General features: G+C 42.6%; 1 protein-coding gene across 10 annotated transcripts in view; it reads left to right on the top strand.

The window, feature by feature from the left end:
- The window catches only part of FRMD4A (FERM domain containing 4A), an 849,800-nt gene that overhangs the window by 613,140 nt on the left and 213,841 nt on the right, over nucleotides 1-22,819 (top strand). For all 10 annotated transcript variants that reach the window (XM_059892529.1, XM_059892528.1, XM_059892530.1 and 7 more), the window contains one exon: nucleotides 11,874-11,939. In XM_059892529.1, coding sequence (XP_059748512.1) covers nucleotides 11,874-11,939 — 66 coding nt within the window. The remainder of the gene's footprint in view (nucleotides 1-11,873; nucleotides 11,940-22,819) is intronic.

The raw sequence follows: 22,819 nt of genomic DNA, 5'->3' as shown, positions 1-22,819 counted from the left end.
AGTTGCAGCACACAGGCTTGGTTGCCTCACAGCATGTGGAATCTTCCTGGACCAGGAATTGAACCCACGTCCCCGGGAATGGCAGGTAGCTTCTCAACCACTGGACCACAGGGGAAGTAAGTGCAATTTACATTCTTTTAGTCATTAGTCCTACCACGTACCTTCTTGGTGAGGAGATTGAAACTAAACAGGATCTAAGTGGTCCAGCAGCTCATCTTTTAACAAAGATTTATTGGTGTCAAACAATGAAAACATTCCTTTCCTCCCTCTTATTTCTTGGGATGTATCTTTAAAGGCTCTTCTATTGTCCTTAGATGTTCCTCATTGTAAACCTTTGTCTCAGTTTTCCAACTCTGTCCCTCTAGGGTTGTGACACTTCCTCATCTATGTGCATCACATATATAATGTATTTCATGCCCTTGACACGTTGTATATATTATACTAAAATATACTAAATTATATATTATACTAAATTCCTTTGTGAATTCTTCATGCAGATACTTTGTTCTTTGAATGTCAGAATCTTCACTTTCTCATTCAATTTTATTTTTATTGTGTTAGTTTTATCTTTAAAGTTTTTGTATTGAAATTTCAATCTCATGCAAATGATATTCTTGCAGATCCACAGAGTCAACCTCATCTTTTTTTCTGGACTTTAAAACCATTTTCCTTGAGTCTGGGGCCCCCTTAGGAATACCTATCAGTCCTTTTCTATAAAAAATCCAAGTGCAGTCATCAGAACAAAGGAAACTATAGATACTTGCCTTTTCTTATGTAAGAAGCATCTCCATTCCACCCAACACTCTTTTCTTTTCTTTTTTTTTTTGCTTATAACTTTTATGGTTTCTTTTTTTAATTAATTAATTTATTTTAATTGGAGTCTAATTGCTTTACAGTACTGTAGTGATTTTTGCCATACATCAGCCATAGATGTACATGTGTCCTCCCTCCTGAACGCCCCTCCCACCTCCCTCCCCAGCCCATCCCTCAGGTCCACCAACACTCTTGTCTCTGAGACTCTGAAGTCAGAACTCCACCTGCCTAAGCACAAGTGTCATTTTCTTTCTCCTTTGCTCACTTCAAGGAGAACCCTGGAATGTTGGGTGGGTTAGAAGGGTTCTTGCTGCTTCCTTTGCATGTTTTGTTTCTTTGGGTTTTATACCTTCCCAGTCACCTTTGAAGGATGTCTTCATGGACACCGAGTTATAAACAGTTGTCAGTAAGAATAACACCTGAAAAAAAAGCACACCCTGAATCTGCTGAGAGAATCAGGTGGGGTCTCTTTGGCAGCAGAAGGGCTTCATCTCCTCCTCTGATAATAGACTGTATATTGCCCAGCAGTTCTTGTGGTCCCCACCAATGTCAGCATGGGGTACTGACACCCCTAAACCTCCATTCCTCCACTGGCTCTGGCGTGCCTTCCATCGGCTCCCTGTGGATGCTGACACATGACCAGGGCCCCAGGGACTCTGCTCTGTGAAGGCCTGGTACTTACTCAGCACAGGGAATAGCTATCCAAAAGATACCCACCTGGCCCATCATCCCTTTCCACCCAGCCACAGTAATGGACAGCCTAGTGTGAGTGGCAAAAAGTTGCAGCCTCATCAAGGCCATCCTGTGCCTGTAGGGGAGGGGTGTGTGCATCATTGATGAAAACTGGATTCCATGCTGCAGGTCAGGATGCATTGTCTCTCATCTGTCTGACAATGCTGATCAGACAAACGTCCCCTTCCCGAACTAGAGCCTTCTGTGCCAAGCAGAGTTCCACACACTGTATATGTTAACTTGGTTATTCCTTTTGGCAGCCCCACGAGGTTGGCATGAGGGTGATCTCCACTTCAGAGACTGAGGAATGAGGCACAAGTTGGTGAAGTTCTTGTGGGTTCACACCCAGCTAGCCCCTGGTGAAGCTGGGATAAGACACGAACCTAGGTGGTCCAGCCCCAAAGGCTTCCTCCCATCTTCTTTAAGCCCTGGCACAGTGACCTGGGGAGGACAGAGGCAGGGGAGGCTTGAGGCCTGGCATCAGAATTGCCAGACCAGGCTGGGAAATCAACCCCTTCCCCCACCAATGGGGCGGAGAAAGCTTGTGCATCATCTTAGAGTCTGGAAGAATGAGTGAAAGTCATGTCCATCTTTTCCTTAAACTAGTGACCTCCGAGAAATAAGATGAAGCTTACTTTGGTCACTGCTGTGTCTCCAGCCCCTGGATTTGTGTGCAGTCTGAACCAGGCAGGCAGGGATTGTCCTTTGGGGACATGAAGAAAGAGAAAGTGGTTCCAGGCCAAAGAGACGGCATGGGCTGGATCTGGAAGCAAGGGTGGCCCTCAGAGGAACAGAACTTAGAAGTCCAGGGCAGTTGAGTCCTGGACTTGGACTGGTCTTGGAATTTCAGGGATGGGGTTAGGGAGGAAGGAGAGCATTTGGGGGGAAAAGAAAAAAACAGGTCTGGTGAGATGAGGCCAGATCTCAGAGGGCTCGTGATCCAGCATTCAAGTATTAGTCTCTCACAAGTGGTAGCAACAGTGTGTAATCAACAAGAGATGTTTTACAACCTCCTCAAGAATCTCCTTCTTGGGCCTTTATTCCCCGAGGCCTTCTGTCCAGATCTGCTCAGGATCCTGCTGTTCCCAGACATCCTCTGTCCAGACTTCTCAGGATTCTCTCTCATGTTGAAACTCCCAACTCACCTTCACTTATGAGAAAGCGCTATTCCTTTTGCCCAGCCCTCTCCAAATAATGATCATAATAATACAACATCAAGTAGCGTGGAATCTCCGTGGATCTTCAAAGACTTTAGTTGTTCTGCTTGCAGCACCAAAGTTGTGTGGAAACAACTTTTTTGGGTAGAAATCAAAAGCTTGCCTGTAGATGTGCTGTGAATGAGGTGAATATGTGCTAGTAGATGTATTTTGGATTGCATTAGTAGATTGAGATCTTGCTAATCTACTCAAAATGTTGGTCAAGAAAATCATTGTCTTCAGAAGATGCTCTGGCAGCAGTGGGAGCCGAGTGTGATGGCCAGGTCACTTTTCTTTCAGTGTCCAGCTGGTTAGAATGTAATTCAGAAAGCACTGCTGCCTTCCAGAAACCGGACGCCTCACCTGCACTTCCGTTCATGTCTGTTAACCAAACCATAGTATCGTCACTATTCCGTGGTCACTTAGCAGGTGTCTGGGCTTCCCTGGTGGCTCAGCTGGAAAAGAATTCACCTGCAATGCAGGAGACCTGGGTTCGATCCCTGGGTTGGGAAGATCCCCTAGAGAAGGGAACAGCCACTCACTCCAGTATTCTGGCTTGGAGAATTCCATGGACGGTATAGTCCATGGTATCACAAAGAGTCGGACGCAACTGAACGACTTTCATTTTCACTTTCTTTCACTAAGTGGGTGTCTGTGGTGCATAGACAGGGCCCATGCGTGTGGCTTTCCCAGTGTCCTTTTCATCCTATGTAGTTGGCTCTCAGACAGGAGAGTCTGATTGTCACACTCTAGCCCTGGACTGAAATGCCCCTCTTGGGCCTTGACCTTCTGGATCTTAGACACACCTGTCCGACCTCCATGTCTATAGCTTGTCCTCAGATTGCAGTGTCTTGCTGGAAGAGAAAAAAAGTCCCCTCTTTCCATACATCCTACAACAGAGCCCTGGCTGGGAGCTCCTCCTCACTGGGATCACATGAGCCCATTAGACGACTGGCTGTCCTCTCCTTTGTCTGTCCCTCATTATCTCAACTTTATGCCCCAAGATTGATAATGAATTTTTTGACCCTCTCACCTGCAGCCCCATCTGGAGAGGATTGAAATGATGGTCCAGAAGGACTCGTGGCTTGATCACACACAGCAGTGGTCTGCAGGGCAGCAGAATTGGGGACTAAAATTGTCCACTTGTTACCAAGTCAGAGCTTGTACTGTTTGCTGCATGACAGTCTAATAAATTGAGAGATGAGTTGTTGGAGCAACGAACAGCCTTTATTCAGCAAGCCAGCAGATCAAAGAGATGGTGGACTCATGTCCAAAAGAACCAGCTTGCTTTAATTAGAATTCAGGCTTCTTTTATACTGAAGGAGATGGGGTGTGGTTGGTTATGGTCAACTTCCTGGTGTTGGAATTCTTTGGTCTTGCAGCTGTCACCATAGTTCTGGTCACAGTGTTGCTATAAAGCTCCAACAAGATAAATGTTCTTCTCTATTTTGCAACTTTTTATGTCTATATGAATAGAAAAGTTATACTTTTAAAGGTCAGAGCCTTGAGAATGGGGTGTCCTGTATATTTCAGACTGTAGGCAGCATTCTTTCAAGCAATGGAATACAAAGGTTAAAGAAAAAGAAACAGATCCAGTATGGAATCAGATTTCTTCTTCCCTGTGACATGCTGGGCCACGGCAGCCCTCTGTTGTCCCCAGCCCTTAGTGCTCCACAGCACCATTACCTCTCTTCCTGCGTTACCAGAGAAAACCCAATTTCCTTTTGCTGGAGGCAGAGAGACCCAGACAGCAGCATCACCACCACCACAATTTGCTTTCCAAAGATCCTCCAGTGAACCACTAACTACACTCATGACCTCATCAAATGCACGCTTGAAGCTCAGAAGAATGCTAGCCTGTTTCAGTTCTTATTACATTGCATTGCCACGTGAATTTGTTTCTGATAAAGACACACATTTAATCATTTTCATCTGGGTTTTATCAGTTCTGACTGTATTCAGCAGCCAAGAACCTCAAGGACACGCCTGTGTGTGTCCTTCTGTACCTCGGAGACTCGTAGTAAAGGCAGAGGTGACATAATTTGCCAGAAGTCATGGAGCAAAGTCAGGATAAGGTTATTCTCCCTGAATCGGGCTTCTGTCTAGTACCTGGTATCTTCTTTCTTTCCATTAGCTTCTTGATTTTAATACAATGTCACTTAAAGACAAAAATAGTAACCATGAGATAAATCAGACAGAGGAAACATTATAATAAAAAGGACAATATACTTTTCAATTTTTCTTAAAGGTTGTGGGCAGAGGCTCCTCATGCACTTTTACTATGTTATAATATTACAATAGCTTATTATATCTGATATTTCCATAGCACAGGTTAGATGTGGGTAGCAGATGGATGAATATTTTTTAACAGCTTTTAAAAAAAATTAATAATTATTTATTTCTGGCTGTGCTGGGTGTTTGTTGCTGCGTGTGGGCTTTCTCTAGTTGCAGGGAACAGGGACTCTAGTTGCAGAGTTGCGGTGTGTGACATTCTCATTGCGGTGGCTTCTCTTGTGGCCACGGGCTTAGTTGCCTCATGGTGTGTGATCTTCCTGGACCAGGATCGAACCCATGTCCCCTGCCTTGGCAGGTGAATTCTTAACCACTGGACCTCCAAGGAAGTCCCAACGATGAATATTTTAAGCAACTTTTAATTTGTTTACTATCCTTTCTGTGAGTTTATTTACGGTGGGGTTGACTTTCTCGAGGCTGCTGTGGATGTGCTGTGTTTATCCGTCTCCTGGGTATGACAGCTTCATGATTCTGGAGATTCTGGGATCCTGTGACTTTCTGGTACTTAGGTGAGTCCCTGGTCTTCATTTGTCTGCAGAGGAAACTGAAGGGATGTGACACGTTGAGGTGACCCAGAGAGCAGATGCTCCAACAATGAGTTGCCCTGGGAACTCATCGTCATAAATCTGGAATTTCCTTCTGAGCCACAGAGGGGCCTGGGTCAGAGGGCAGATTGTGAGGTGCTGCTGTCATGCTTCCGGCATCCTCAGGATGCCCCATTCTTTATTGAATTTGTTACAATATTGCTTCTGATTTATGTTTTGGTGTTTTGGCCCTGTGGCATGTGGGATCTTAGTTCCCCAACCAGACATCGAACCCACATCCCTTGCATTGGAAGGCAAAGCGTTAACCACTGAACTGCCAAAGAAGTTCCAATGATAACGTTTTAAAGGATAAGATTTCAGGGTGTTTGGAGGAGTATTGATAGTTTTCCTAAGTGTGCCTTGGAAATGTTAGTTCTTTGTTTCATGCAATTCCAATGAGTCTTTAATATTTCTTATTTTATTGCTCCATAAAGTATTATCTCTAGAATGAATGTGAATTGCAACGTGGTGACTTATTAGGCATAGAACACGTAGTCATGTGCTAACTGTGAACCTGGCTCTCCTCCCCCTCCCTACACTCCCCCCAGCCCCCAATGTCTTAGTGGTAACAGTTCCAGTATAAATTAATCTCAGGAAATATCATGGTAACATGTGTTAATTTATTTTAATTTTTTAAAAGCATATGTTTTTCTGAATTCAAGATCTGTTACCCTACCGTCTTTGGCACAATATCATTAGTTTTCTATGAAAATATTATTAACGGGGCCTAGGGTTATTTCTTTGTGGTGTGCATAGCATAGTAGACACATTACTTGAGTGACAAGAATAGGGTGGAGCGGACATGCAAGAAATGACTCAGAGAGGGAGAGGGGGCTGTTAGGTGGAGGGAAAGGTGATAATGAGAAGAATATTGAATCTGGGTTTACTTCGTTTTGAATTTGAAGAGAAAATATTCCTAACGGAACATGTTTTCACATGATGAGCTCAGTACCTGGTGCCTCTTCATGTAAAGCTCTTCAAAATCACCCTTTGGGGGAGTTTGTCGTCACTGGTTAGGTAGTTGTTTTTCAGTAACACCCTGCAGAGGGGACCCCTCTGTCATATTGGGACAGACCCCCTCTGCCATCAGGAATATGTCAGGCTCTGGTGGATGGAGGCTCTCAAACACAGATACTTCTAATCCCCTATTTCACATTCTGTGTTCCCCGGACCTCTTCTGGTCACAGTCAAGTTCCCTCCTGCAGGGAGAGAAGGTGGGAGACCTTCAGTCTTAACAGTTCTAATGTCTGTGACCATTGCATTTCTCATTTGTACATTAATTAGTGTGACTTGGTATGTTAAAATCATAGAAAATTGGTACAAATGAGCTTATTTACAAAACAGAAATTGAGTCACAGATGTAGAAAACAAACTTATGGCTACCAAGGGGCGGAGAGAGATAAATTGGGAGATTGGGATTCATGTCTACACACTATTACATGTAAAATAGATAACTAATAAAGACCTACTGTATAGCACAGGGAACTCCATTCGGTGCTCTTAATGAGCTATATGGGAATGGAGTCTAGAAGAGAGTAGATATATGTATGGCTGATTTTCTTTGCTCTACATTAGAAACTAATACAACATTGTAAATCAACCAAACTCTAATTAAAAATTAATTTTAATATCTCACAGGCAATCTAAAATGAATTTGCTGAGAAGGAAACCTCTTAAGCCCCATTTCCTATAGCTGACCTCAAGCAGAGTCCTTCATTTTTCCAGATAAAGTTTCTTTTTTACATTTTTTAACTGAAAAAGAAAGAAAGATGTGAGGTCGTATTTGGGTGGAGGACCACCCATAACCCTACTACCCCAGCACATCAATTATTTTATTTTTGCCTCTTAATTCCCACAATTTTATTGGCTACCTTTATAGTAGACAGTTCATATTCTGCTGTGTTCACTTAAGCTTGTATCATACATGCATTTCTATGTTTGTGCGTAATTTTCGTGATTCACTGTATGTCTTAACAGCAAAGTTGGATAAATGGAGCGGACACCTTATTTCCAAAATAACACTATTCTGTGTATCCTTTGGCATCACAGTGCACTTGGCAGGCGTCTGCTTGGTATAGAATTGTTCTGTAACAAGTCGATTCATGGCTGGAGAGGTAGCCAGCTGACATCTGCAAGAAGCCTTGTTCTCCGAAAGGATTTCCTTTGAGGGTAATGCCAGCCCTCCAGTTGTGCCCGAGCAGCTGAAAATGAGAACAAGGAAAGCAGTATTAGTTTGCAATTGTTAGTATTCAGAAGAAAATTTCACTGTGCCTGGGAAGCCAGACAAAGCTACAGATGTCCAGCCGCTCTCTCTCTACACACACCCAGGATGGCAAACCTTTTCTCAGCTGATGATGAAAGCATGATGCTCCAATTTCCCTCCATGTGGAACAACAAACAGGTCTCCTTTTTGAGGAAAAAAAGAGCCACAGCTGTGCTGTCAAAAGAAAGTTGTGCTTTCAAAAACATGATGATTCAAAGTTGAGTTTCTGTTTAGACTCACTTCTCTGTGCAGATTTTTCTCAGAGGCAGTTTGCCTTCCAAAAGAGAAAGTGAAGTTGCTCAGTCATATACAACTCTTTGCAGCCCAATGGGCTGTAGCCCACCAGGCTCCTCCATCCATGGAATTTTCCAGACAAGAATACTGGAGTGGGTTGCCATTTTGTTCTCTGGGGGATCTTCCTGACCCAGGGATCGAACCTGGGTCTCCCGCATTGCAGGCAGATGCTTTACCATCTGAGCCACCAGGGAACCAAATTTCCTATTAGAGTAGGGAGTGTGCTTGTAAATCCCCCAAGATTTAGTTGTGAGATTTTGTTTAAGGGAAGAATGAAGTTGGAAGATCCTTGGGTAGATCTTAACATCTGAATGTACTGCTACTTCTTTAAATGTCTGAGCAGATAAGATGAGATGCAGGGATTGGAATTGTATGTTTCCGATGAAAATGAGACTCAGGTATGAGAGTCTCAGACTTTAGATATGGGTATGAACTCAGGGTCACATCACAGTTTGCAAGTTTGGAAATATTTTGAGAAAAATGGTAAGGCTACCTCTATGGCCGTGAGTAGAACTTTATTTGATATAGTAATGTCTCTTGGATACCAATTTTCCTTGGTTTTTATACAACTTATTAGAATGTGAGTAAGTAACGCAAGAACATGTTTATACCCTTAACCGTTTACAATAAAAAGAAGTTCAAAACTTTGTGTTTTATATGTGGAAAGGACAAACAGAATTTCTTAAAATTCCTTAAAATTGTCCTTAGCTTTGAAGTTGTTGTATAATACAAGGAACTCAACCTGGTGCTGTGTGACAGCCTAGAGGGATAGGATGGGATTGGGGAGGGTGGGAGAGAGGTTCAAGAGAGAGGAGATATAGGTATACTTATGATTGATTCACACTGTTGTATGGCAGAAACCAATACAACATTGTAAAGCAATTATCTGCCAGTTAAAATAAATTTAAAAATTAAAAAATGTTGTCCCCACCCTTCAGAAAATTTTCTCAAACAATATTAATAAAGGTTTTTAAAGGAATTCAAAAATCATATTTACGATGGTTGTAGCACTCGCCTTCCTAGAACTCCCTCTCTGTTGACCTTGAGTTCGTCCTAATAAGAACTCAATTGCTGAAAATCTAAAATGTTATCCAAAATGCCTGTGCAGTTGCTGTCAGCTTCCCTATTGAATCGTGGACATTTTGGGTGTTCTTTTTTGTTAAAAGAATCATTTATACAATTTGGTATGGCAGCATGTATTTTAGCATAATTTAAAATTATAGTAGCTTTCTCTGATCTTAGATTGGGCAATGATTGAAATGAAGCTGATGGATTTTTTTTTTCAAGCCAAGTTTTTTATTCACTTTGTAAAAATTTTCCTTTTTAAAAAATTGAGATATAGTTGGCTTATAAGATTATATTCAGGCATGCAGCATAATTTGATATTTGTATATGTTGTTAAGTGATCACCAGAATAAGTCTCGTTAACATCTATATAAGTTTCAAAATTTTTTTCTTGTGATGAGAACTTTTGATATCTGCTGTCTTAGCAACTTTCAAATATACAATATTGTATTATTCACTATAGTCAGCAGACTGTACAGTACATGCCCAAGTCTTATTTATTTTAACCGGAAGCTTGTACTCTTTGACCAGCTTCACCCAATTTCCACCCCCGACCCCATTCTCCTGTTTCTGGCAACCACCACCATGTTCCCAGTATCTAGCAGTTCATGGCTTTTTGGTTTCATTGGTTTATTTTAGATTCTACACATAAGTGAAATCATACAGTATTTTTTTCTGTCTTGACTTATTTTACTTAGCAGAATGCTCTACAAGTGTATCCACATTGTCATAAATGGCTACATTTCCTTTCTTATGGCTGAATCATATTCTTATGAATAACTATGAGTGACAATATGACTTGATGGAAGCATGAATAATACTATGACTTGGTTGGCTTCTTTGAAGGAAGGAGAAAGAATTCTCTTGTAGGAATAGACAACAGCTTTGCTCATGCCAGCGGTCAGGGAAGGAGCCAGGTTGGGCAAGGAGAGAGGAGGCTGCCTTCTCCATGTTTCCCGGAGAAAGCGCTCCTGAGAACGTACTGGGATGCCCATGAAGTGAGGCAAGGCTGGAATTAGTCCATGCTCATCTTTCCTTTGGGTCTGCATGACATGGCTGATAGCTGGGGAAAGAGAAGGTGGCTTCAGTGGGGGCTACAGCCATATGTAAAGCCAAAGACTGGAAGGAATCTTGGAGTCTTCTGGTCCAGGCAGCTGTGTTGGGGTGGCTCGTATTCACTTGTGAGCATAGTTGTTATCTTTTCAGGAATTCTGTGCTCCAGTTGTAAAACATAGGCATTATTAACACTAAATTATATAAACTTACAGTTAAATAAGTTATGTTGAAACAAAGTTAATACATACTATAATAACTAAGTAAATCAATTTAACACGTCCTAATTATTTTACTGGCCTTTGCTAGGATCTCCATTCTTGAAGTGGTATGTATTAGGTTTTTCTTGTTTTGTTTCTACTTACTAGATTACTGGTTTATTGTTGTTGTTCTTACCACTGAGATTCTTTACCAGTGAGCCACCTGGAAAGCCCCACTGGTTTATTATAAAAGGATGAAACCCAGGAACAGCCCGATAGAAGAAATGCATAGGGAGGTTATGGGGGAGAGGCATGGAGCTTCCCTGCCCTCTCCCAGCATCATTCTACCTGGAGGTGGTGTGTTTTGTCTCTGTATGTTAGAAACACTCTGCATGTTGTCCTGACAGTTGCTTGAAATCAGACGTGGTGAAGCTTCTTGGAGCAGCAAGAGTCTTGGTTAGAATGGTGACTGTCTAACATCTCCCAGAAAGCTTGATCTTCAGAGGATTTCCTTTGAGGATGATGCCAGGGCTCCAGCAAATGCTACAAATTTGGAAGCATTCTGAAAGCTTTTTCCTTCCAGAAAGCTGGTTGTTAAACATTTACCATTGCTCCCAGTGGGCCCACCTACTCGTTTTAATAACTGAGATCGGGGTGCAGAGATGAACAGAGGCTTGTTCAAGGTCCTGCAGCCAATAACCAGCATGGTTAAGACTTGACTTGGTCTCCTGCTGCCTGCCAAGATGCTCTTTCTATTGTACAGATATGTTATTGGTGAAAGGCACAAGGGTGAGAGGTCAAGTTCAGCTGTGAGCTTTTATCTCCAGGGTTCCTGTAACATAAGTGATAGCTCTGTAGGGACTAGGGTCATACCTGAGGAGGGGGGATGATTAACACAGAAATCAAGATCAGTTGCCAGTGGGGTGGTCATTTGCTCCCTGTGATCAAATAGGGGAACGAGTTGGGAGGTGGCCCAGACCAGATACTGAACTGTGACCCTAATGCACAGTGACAAAATTGTTGAAGAGTGACTCAAGAAGGAAGAACTATTACCACCTGATATTACGTTACATATGCATTTGCTAGTTTATTTTACATCTCCCCCATAAAGATGTAACCTCAGTGAGAACAGGTACATACCTAGTCTTGTGTGCCGCTATGCACCAGCTCCCAAAATAGTACCTGGCGCATAGAAAATGTTCAATAAATATTTTTGAATGAATGAATGAACCAGTCCTGCCATTTCTTGGCCTTATAGTCTCCAGCTCCCTGGGAAGGTTTTGCCCAGAGGAATGTGCCTGCCGTCATCCAGCATGGGGACCCTCTAACCTTGTGAAAGGCCACTAGACTCTTGGTGACCATCATTTGTCTTTCTTCTTAGATGACGGAGGGCCGTCGATGTCAAGTACATCTTCTTGATGACCGGAAGCTGGAACTCCTAGTTCAGGTAAATGACTCTTGGCCAACTTTCTAAGTTTTTTCTGCGACTGATGCAGTTCAGATATTGATTCAGCTGAAGGGTGGGTGAGAAAATAAATCATTTTAAAATCTCTATTAAAATCTCTGAGAGAAGATTGGGGCACACCTTGGTGTTTTTGTGTGTGTGTGTGTGCAAGCGCACGGGCTTGCACGCTATTTTTGTTCCTTCTGCTTCTTTGTACTGGACCCCTAAGGCATTCAAGGCCAGATATAGATCAAACCTATTGTTACAAATCTCTAGAAAAGGAAATTCCACAACTGCCATTAGCTAATCTTTCTGAATGGAAGGAGTTGGCTATAGTATAACCTAGAGAACTCTTGCTACAAGACTGATTTTGTCATCTTCCTTGCTCGAGTTATAGAAAACAGTTTATTATTTTCAAGTCAAGCCTTCATAGGTGTGACAAAGAAGAGCAATCTCCTGACTGTCTTCTCTCTAAAGGCTGAGTAACTCCAACTCCCTCCCAGAGGTCATCATTGCCATCACTGTTGATTGTCTATATGTTAGTTGACACATAGGAAATCATTTATCCCCAAAGAACTTATCCATGGCAGAGAAGTCAGAGCAGGCATTAGAATCCAGGCATTAGAATTAGTCCATTAGAAATGGACCCTGGTTTTGTTCAGCTTCAAAAAATAACGTATCATTGTTTTACTCAGAGCCCTAAAGAATGGTGAAATTTCCAAACTTGATTTAAAGAACTTAATTCCAAAACTCTTGTTCACCTCCAACTTTTCTAACCATATTTGCTTAATATTCTCCAGTGTCTATCATATTCTTAGGGCAGTGCTCCTTAACCTCCATCGTATTTGCCCTGGAGATGCTGCTGTTCATCAGTGGGTTGAAACAATGCCCACATGCTCATTCATGAGGGAAAACTATGCTCCCGTGGGGAGATTTACATAGAGGCACTCAAATCTCATGTTCCCGTGTATGTGCTGCGCAGATTTGAAAATGGTCAAACTGCTAACTTCTTAAGAGTGACTACTTTTAATAAGATTTCAGTTTTAAAGGTGTTGCAAATGCAGTGTAGGAAAGAGACAAACTGTGGGAAGAAGCTCAAAACCACAAATAACAGTTCAACCCCTATTCTCATTTTGGTAGATTTCTTTCCAGCACTTTTCATATTTGTATTTCTTACATAGTTGCAATCATGTGTGACTAATTCTCTGTATTTTCTTTTTTCACTTAATGTTGTCTTTCATTAGCCTTTTCCAAGTTACTGAAAATTGTCGTCTTTGTGAATAGCTTCATAAATTCCAGAAATGGATATTCCATTAGTATTGAGTCACTTAACTCATTTAGGTCCATTGAAGGTTTCTTTACAATTTTTCCACTATTACATTTTTACTATTTCTACTAAATGTTGTGATTAATTTATCTACCCTTGTACTGTCCTCCCATGTTTTGGATTATGTCCTTGTTAGACTAGATTCGGAGGACCACAGGCTTATTAAGAGTTGAAACTTTGGCTTGGGTTGGAGGGTGGGGCAGTGGATAAGACTATAAGGTGAGCAAGATCTCTTCAGTTAGCAGCGTCACAAACTGATAAAGCACTTGGAGCTCTAAACGGTTAAGAGTCAACTTGAGCTGCTGAGAGGTGAGTGGTCTGGTGTGTTTTAGACGCTTTTTAACATCAGCTCTTAGAGGCTTAGAAAGCAGCTACCCTCTTAAACAGGAAATGACACCTTAGTGGCAGTGAAATGACAATCAGTTGGCCGATTTGCTCTGGGGAAGAATGGTTGGGGGCATTTGAAGTAGTCTCAAGTCACTGAAAAGAGATGCAGTTATTGATGTGCAGCAGTTTTGGAAAGGGCATTTTCAAATGCCCTTGAATTGGACCAAATAAGAGAAGTTCACACTCTTCCCATCTTCCCACACTTTTCAGAACATGCTTCAAATGTTACTCCCTCTTCCTGGAACACTCCTTCCCATGCCCTCACCTCTGTCCCTGGATAGTTTCTGTTAAGCTTTCAGTTCCCAGATTCGAAGACACTTTTCCCTCTAAGACTTTCCCTGAAAGCCCTTTGTCTGGGTAAAACCCAGTCCCCCAGGTCGGGGTCTTAACCATTACCCAACCAGACTTGTGTCTGCTCACTCACACACAGTAAAGCTGGTTCCTGAAACAAGATTGTGGTGAAGTGAAGTGCAGCATTTACAGCAGGTACTAAGGGCTTCCCTGTGACTCAGCTGGTAAGGAATCTGCTGGCAATGCAGGAGACCTGGCTTCAATCCCTGGGTTCAGAAGATCCCCTGGAGAAGGGAAAGGCTACCCACTCCAGTATTCTGGCCTGGAGAATTCCATGGACTGTATAGTCCATAGGGTCGCAAAGAGCTTGACATGACTGAGCGACTTTCACTCACCAAGATAGTAGTCCAGGCAGCTAATGCTTGACAGACCTGAACACCCCAAGGGCTTTCAGGGAATGGCTTTAAAACACATGGTGAAGTTGTGATCAACGTGTGGACTTTCTTCAGATTGGTTTGTAGTGGGGTAATTGGAAGTCAGCATCATCAGCTTTCCGGTTCCAGCCAGCCTGGGGTCTTTGTGATTTGTGGTCAGCATAGAGTTAACTTCTTCCACCTGGTGAGGGGGTGGGTTAGTATCTACAGAGCAACTCAAAGGCTATGGCTCAGAATATTATCTATGGTCCTTAGGTTCTTGGCATTGTTTAATGGCTGAGCTATTGTTATTTTATCTTGCTTATTTCCCTTGTTTCTGTATTTTCTCACTTCTGTGATTAAATTTACTTTCTGGAATTTGGAGCAGGCTGACGTTCTTCTATAAATAAGAGGCAGGCAGAGGACATGGTCAGTGGGGGGAGGTGTGTCTGTCCTGGGAAGACCCCCTGCTGACAGTCCTGCGCTGTGACATTAACTTTCACCCTTGCCCCTGAGCTTTCCCTCTTACTGTCACAACTCGTCACGACTCACTGTCATGGCCTGTTTACTTGGCATTTCCCAGGGCCATCAACAGTGTGAGGGCCGGGTCTGGGTCATGGTCACTGTGTAGCCCCAGCACCCAGCCCAGGGCCTGGCACATAGGTCACTAAATAAATCCTTGTGAATGAAAAAATGGGCAAATCCTAAGATACTCTGGAAGGACCTCCCCCAAGGACCATAGAACCAATTGCTTTGAGTTTAGCACCAAAAAAAAAAAAAAAAAAAGTGGAAGCAACCTAAATGTCCATTGACAAATGGATAAAGATGTTCTACATATATACAAAGGAACGTTAATCAGCCGTAAAAAAGAACAAAATGACGCCATTTGCAGTGACATGGATGGACACTGTCATACTGAGTAAAGTAAGTCAGAGAAAGACAAATATCATATGATATCGCTTGTATGTGGAATCTAAAAAAAAAAAATTTACTGATGAACTTATCTACAAAACCAGAAATACACAGATGTGGAAAACAAACTTCTGGTTACCAAAGGGGGAGGGGATAAATTGGATGTTGGGATTGATACATACAAACTACTATATATAATATGGGTAGCTAATATGGATCCTCCAGTCCCATCACTTCATGGCAAATAGATGGGGAAACAGTGGAAACAGTGTCAGACTTTATTTTTCTGGGCTCCAAAGTCACTGCAGATGGTGACTGCAGCCATGAAATTAAAAGACACTTACTCCTTGGAAGGAAAGTTATGACCAACCTAGACAGTATATTAAAAAGCAGAGACATTACTTTGCCAAGAAAGGTCCATCTAGTCAAGGCTATGGTTTTTCCAGTGGTCATGTATGGATGTGAGAGTTGGACTATAAAGAAAGCTGAGCACTGAAGAATTGATGCTTTTGAACTGTGGTGTTGGAGAAGACTCTTGAGAGTCCCTTGGACTGCAAGGAGATTCAACCAGTTCATCCTAAAGGAGATCAGTCTTGGGTGTTCATTGGAAGGACTGATGTTGAAGCTGAAACCCAGTACTTTGACCACCTGATGGGAAGAGCTGACTCATTGGAAAAGACCCTGATGCTGGGAAGGATTGAGGGCAGGAGAAGAAGGGGACGACAGGGGATAAGATGGTTGGATGGCATCACCGACTCAATGGACGTGGGTTTGGGTGGACTCCAGGAGTTGGTGATGGACAGGGAGGCCTGGCGTGCTGCAGTTCATGGGGTCACAAAGAGTCGGACACAACTGAGTGACTGAACCGAACTGAACTGAACTGAATAAGGATCTACTGTATAGCACAGGAAACTCTACTGAATGAATACTCTGTAATGATCTATATGGGGCTTCCTTAATGGCTTCCAGTTCCAGTTCAGTCTCTCAGTCATGTCCAACTCTTTGCTAAGTCGCTTCAGTCGTGTCCAGCTCTGTGCGACCCCATAGACGGCAGCCCAACAGACTCCCCCGTCCCTGAGATTCTCCAGGCAAGAACACTGGAGTGGGTTGCCCTTTCCTTCTCCAATGCATGAAAGTGAAAAGTGAAAGGGAAGTTGCTCAGTCGTGTCCAACTCTTTGTGACCCCATGGACTGCAGCCCACCAGGCTCCTCCGTTCATGGGATTTTCCAGGCAAGAGTACTGGAGTGGGGTGCCATTGCCTTCTCTGGTCCGACTCTTTGCGACCCCATGAATCGCAGCACACCAGGACTCCCTGTCCATCACCAACTCCTGGAGTTTACTCAAACTCACGTCCATCAAGTCGGTGATGCCATCCAGTCATCTCATCCTCTGTCGCCCCTTTCTCTTCCTGCCCCCAATCCCTGCCAGCATCAGGGTCTTTTCCAATGAGTCAACTCTTCGCATGAGGTGGCCAAAGTATTGGAGTTTCAGCTTTAGCATCAGTCCTTCCAATGAACACCCAGGACTGATCTCCTTTAGAATGGACTGGTTGGATCTCCTTGCAGTCTAAGGGACTCTCAAGAGTCTTCTTCAACACCACAGTTCAAATTCATCAATTCTTCGGCACTCAGCTTTCTTCACAGTCCAACTCTCACATCCATATATGACCACTGGAAAAACCATAGCCTTGACTAGACATAACTTTATTGGCAAAGTAGTGTCTCTGCTTTTTAATATGCTGTCTAGGTTGGTCATAACTTTCCTTCCAAGGAGTAAGTGTCTTTTAATTTTATGGCTGCAGTCACCATATGCAGTGATTTTGGAGCCCAGAAAAATAAAGTCTGACACTGTTTCCACTGTTTCCCCATCTATTTGCCATAAAGTGATAGGACTAGATGCCATGATCTTAGTTTTCTGAATGTTGAGCTTTAAGCCAACTTTTTCACTGTCCTCTTTCACCTTCATCAAGAGGCTCTTTAGTTCCTCTTCACTTTCTGCCATAAGGGTGGTGTCATCTGCATATCTGAAGTTATTGATATTTCTCCCGGCAATCTTAATTGCAGCTTGTGCTCCTTCCAGCCCAGCATTTCTCATGATGTACTCTGCATATAAGTTAAATAAGCAGGGTGACAATATACAGCCTTGATGTAATCCTTTCCCGATTTGGAACCAGTCTGTTGTTCCATGTCCAGTTCTAACTGTTGCTTCCTGACCTGCATACAGGTTTCTCAGGAGGCAGGTCAGGTGGTCTGGAATTCCCATCTCTTTCAGAATTTTCCACAGTTTATTGTGATCCACATAGTCAAAGGCTTTGGCATAGTCAATAAAGCAGAAATAGATGTTTTTCTGGAACTGTCTTGCTTTTTCGATGATCCAGCAGATGTTGGCAATTTGGTCTCTGGTTCCTCTGCCTTTTCTAAAACCAGCTTGACCATCTGGAAGTTCATGGTTCACATATTGCTGGAGAATTCTCCTGGCTTGGAGAATTTTGAGCATTACTTTACTAGCATGTGAGATGAGTGCAACTGTGCAGTAGCTTGAGCATTCTTTGGCATTGCCTTTCTTTGGGATTGGAATGAAAACTGACCTTTTCCAGTCCTGTGGCCACTGCTGAGTTTCCCAAATTTGCTGGCATATTTAGTGCAGCACTTTTGCAGCATCATCTTTCAGGATTTGAAATAGCTCAACTGGAATTCCATCACCTCCACTAGCTTTGTTTGTAGTGATGCTTTCTAAGGCCCACTTGACTTCACATTCCAGGATGTCTGGCTCTAGGTGAGTGATCACACCATCGTGATTATCTGGGTTGGGAAGATCTTTTTTGTACAGTTCTGTGTATTCTTGCCACCGCTTAAATGGTAAAAAAAAAGAAAATCTGCCTGTGATGCAGGAGACCCAGATTCAATCCCTGTGTTGGGAAAAATCCCTTGGAGATAGGAATGGCAAACCACTCCAATATTCTTGAGAGGAGATTTGCACGGACAGAGGAGTTTGGTGGGCTACAGTCCATTGGGTCATAAAGAGTCAGACACAACTGAGCAGCTAGAACTTTCACTTTCAGTGACCTATATGGGAAAAGAATCTTAAAAAGAATGGATATATGTATAACTGATTTCACTTTGCTGTACAGTGGAAACTAACATACATAATGGTATAAATCTATACTCCGATAAAATTCATTTTAAAAATATGAAGAAGAAGATGGTTGTTTTGAGACATTAGTCTTCTATCTTTTTGGTCAGCTGGCTTTCCAAATAAAGTTGTAATCCTTGCCTCAGGAAAAAAAAATGAAGAAGAAATGATTCTAAACTCTCATATATTATTACAATGTGAGTTTCAACAGAACTTGGAGAAACAAGGATGGACAAAAGCCAACTTAAATATATGACTTTTCTTTGTATCCTACAAACTACTGTAGCCCAGGATTGTACTCTTTTGACAGGAGCTTTAGGGGATTCCCTATTCTCGAATTCATTGGGACCCATCTCTAAGTTATTAATAACATATAATATTTTGACTTGGAACCTTTTTTTAAACAGCTTCATAGGCTGAGAACCTTGTAAGTTGTTTAGTCACCAGTATTATGCATATTAAATGCTAAAGTTTTTGCCATTGTTAAGAACAGTTCCAGAATATTTGCAATAAGCTGTAGACTGAGCAGTACCCTTCCTAATCTTTTGATCTGGTGGGGAAGGGTGGATGTTTCCTACGCTGACCTCACAGGGGTTAAAAGATGGAGAGGCAAGTTTTGTGGAAATGGTCATCTTTCACAAAGATTAAAACAGGTTTACACACAAGGATGAAAGAATGAAGGGCATTGATAATAGCAACAGACATGGGATGTCCAGCTTTTCAGCCACTAAAGATTAGGACAAGAGACTCATCCAAGGCTAGACCACAGACCTTCAGAAGCAGCACAGTTTCCAGCCGCAGAAGTGGTAGAACACTGGGCTAACTAAGAATCAAAATGTAACCAGAATTGCTTTGTATCAGAAGGATGCTGGTAATCAGACAACTACAGAGATTATTTCCTGCACCTGTGCAAACCTGGCCACTGTGATGGAAGCATTTCCCTTCTAAGGGTTACAGAGCAAAATGGCCATAATCCCCACATTGAAGGTTTATTATGAAACCCTTTTGAGATTGCCAAGTGGAATCTGCACTTCTAAGTTCCTGATGGTGTTGAGTAAATCCCACATTACGTGTACAGGGGAAAGAACAGAGGTCAAGAATTCACATACAGGAATATTAATATTCAGAAGGCTCATCCCTCAATCCACAGGCAGGTTCCTGACACCCACGATATGACCACGTGATGCCCTAAGTCACTGAATTGCACTTACGGACAGCTGAAACCATGCTGTGACACAAAGATGTGATTTAGTAACAAGTCAACCCTTCAGCTTTGGTCATCATTGGGTGAACTTTGTCCAGCCACATCGCACTCTCATTCAACAGAGTCAATGGCATTTTCTCCATTGCACCAAATGGTTTCAACCTTTTAGAAACGTACTTGAAAAAGCCTGAATCAAAATACAAGAGGCCACCATCATGGACTTGTCTCAACCAACCTTTTGATACTTCTATAACCAGTCAGGAGGGTGTCATGCTTGTTTTGTATTAAACTGAACTCGCATCTGGCCTTCATATAGTTATTCCTTTAAAATGACTTTCTTCACTTTTTTCTGATCTGAGTGTGTATTTAAGGGAACATTTTGGAAGCAAAGAAAGAGAAATGAGCTTTACTCTTAGTGAGAATCATTTCAATAAGACAGAGAGGAATTTCCTGACAGTGAGGGTCAGTGGGTGGAGGACTGGAAGCTGTTAATGGGAAGATTCCAGGCTCGCTCTTTTGAGTTTCTTGAAAAATACAATAGATTTTCACTAGATTGGAATGGCTGAGGTGTGGTCCTTCCTTTTTAGGGTCTCTTGAGGCTTATGATACTGTGTGAGGGCTTGTCTTAGGAAGACAAGCCAACGAGAGAAAAACAGATATGTACCTTCTACTTCCAGAGATGCCTCGTGTCAAGGTCTTTCCCGGTTCTTTGGATGAGTGGGTATTATGCTCATGGCAGAATTTCCTCCCTTTGATGAGAGAGCACACCAGAGTCTTCTCCATCCCCTGCAGAGAGGGAGCTGCCCAGTGATGTGGGGTGAATCCTAAGATTACTGTCTCTCTCTTCTCTGACCCCATCTCTAAGTGGCCATTGGCATCATATTTATAACTATTTACTTCCGTTAAAATAGAGGAACGAAGTATCCTGTGATTCTGAGAAATGGAGCAAACTTAAACAAGTCAGTGTGTTTTCAAGAGAATTAAAGATAGTAGCTGGACTATTCTTGTGTATAACATAGTGTCCCTAATCCTGATAAAACCAGTGGGACAGAAGCATCAAGGGAGATTTAAAGCTACACTGTGGGGTACAGTTGGAGCCCCGGAAATGTGGCCAGTCCCAATTAAGATGGACTGTGACTGTAAAACAAGCACCAGATTCTGAAGACTTCATTTTTTTTAAATAAAATATCTAATTAATGATTTTCATATCAGTGATTCCATGTTGAAATAATATTGGGCTATGTGAGATGAAAGACAATACATAATTAAAATTAATCTCACCTGTTTCTTGTTCCTTGTTTCATGTGGCTAACTAAAAAACATGAAAATTTCCTATTAGGCTTCCATGATATTTCTGTTGGGCAGCTATCTCTGAAGGATAAAGAGTAGATCATTTAAGCAAGAAAAAAATTATAAACTTAATAGACTTGTTTAAGTTTATCCAAATTTCCTATTGAACGACCTCTGTAATAATGATGGCACTTTACAGAGTTTCTCTGGAGCATATCTTATTTAACCTTCACATTAACTATGTAAATAAGATGCTAACTCAGATGGAGAAACAGAAACTCAGACAGGTTGATTAACTTGCTCAAGGGTCACAGAGTAATATACGCAGCTGGAACACCACTCCTCTGACATTTCAGCCTATTCTCTTTCATTGCACAAGTAAGGAATATATACGATTAATACCAGACTTGTGAGACGGTTTATGGGATACGTGGCTCTCATGTTGGCCCCAACACCAGCTTCATAAATGACTAGAATTAAAGACTTAAAACCTTCTCTCAGGGCTTCCCTGGTGATGCTCAGTGGTAAAGAATCTGCCTGCCAGTGCAGGAGGCACAGGTTCGATCTCTGGTCCAGGAAGATTCCACATGCTGCAGAGCACCTACGCCCATGTGCCATAGCTAGTGAGCCTGTGCTCTCGAGCCTGGGAGCTGCAGCTACTAAGCCCACGTGCCACAGCTGTAGAGGCCCATGCACCCTAGAGCCTGTCCTGCACAACAGGAGAAAGCACTGTGATGAGAAGCCTGTGTACGGCAGCTAGATAGTAGCCCCCGCTTGCCTCAACTAAAGAAAAGCTCATGAAGCAACAAAGACCCAGCACAGCTACAAATAAATAAATAAAAGTTTAAAAAAACAAACCTCATCTCAGATCGAGAACTGAACTCAGATGGGCTTCCTGGGGTTGTTTTGTTTCTTTGAACTCAGTTTCTAATCAATAAAGTCAAGATACGCAGATTTGACACAGGATAAAGAGTTTCAACATCTTGTCTAAGCCTGAGGGTATCAGGTATGAGAGAACGTTAGCAGCAGATTTAATAATTCTTGGATTCTCATCACTTTCCTCTGCCTGACAAAGATGCTAGTGATACCGGCTTAAAGATAAAGTAAGTTTATATAGCCTCTGAATAAAGCAGCCTTGAAGGCAAAGTAATATTCTTATGTATAATGGGCTTTAAAATGCAACCTGTACATGACTTTTTCAGAAATCTGGAAGTCTGATAGTGTTGCATGGGATAAATGAACAAGCCCTGAGTTTCCTCTGTGTGCAAACACACGTTCATATTCACCCTCAGCCCCCATCCTTAGCTACTTCCATGGTTTATCATGTTCTTCTATAAAAATGCAAAGGATTATTTTCTATCAAAGAAGCCAAGAATTTCCCCAAAACGCACTTTGCCGAGAAAAGAAATACACAGAGTTGATTCCATATCTTCTCAGCCGAGAAGGGTGGTCTGCTTTGCTAGCTGGCCCGTCTACTAAAGCGAGGGCTGGCCGGGCCATCTGCTCCTGTCTGGACTGAAGTCACCAGGAGGTGCAGTCTTAGTCAGGGGTGGGAAGCCCTGTGCAGAGCTGGGAGCAGACCGAGGGCCCTGGGTGTTCTGGACCTTCTGTCTGGGACCTCCCAGGCCCCCAGGCCGCCTCATAAAACAAGAGCCAGTGGGGTCAGGCAGCAGTGCTGTGGGCTGATCTCAGAGTCACTGCGATGGCCATCATCATTTATTAAGCTTCTGGCTGCAAAGCTGGGCATGCGCCCAAATGAGCCAAACAGATGTCTTCCCCGCCCCTGGGGGTGGCTGATAATATTTAACATCTTAAAGGCACATCGTGAAGCAAATAGATGTTAAGGTATAGATCACAGACGGAGGACATAGTGGTATGTGATGGTCACTCTACGTGGAATCAAAATTAGTGGCTTGGAGGAATAAG

Source organism: Bos taurus, chromosome 13 (assembly GCF_002263795.3).
Source record: "Bos taurus isolate L1 Dominette 01449 registration number 42190680 breed Hereford chromosome 13, ARS-UCD2.0, whole genome shotgun sequence".
In the NCBI taxonomy this organism is placed as follows: domain Eukaryota; kingdom Metazoa; phylum Chordata; class Mammalia; order Artiodactyla; family Bovidae; genus Bos; species Bos taurus.
The sequence above is the reverse complement of the archived record's forward strand: the minus strand, read 5'-3'. Positions and strand labels throughout refer to the sequence as shown.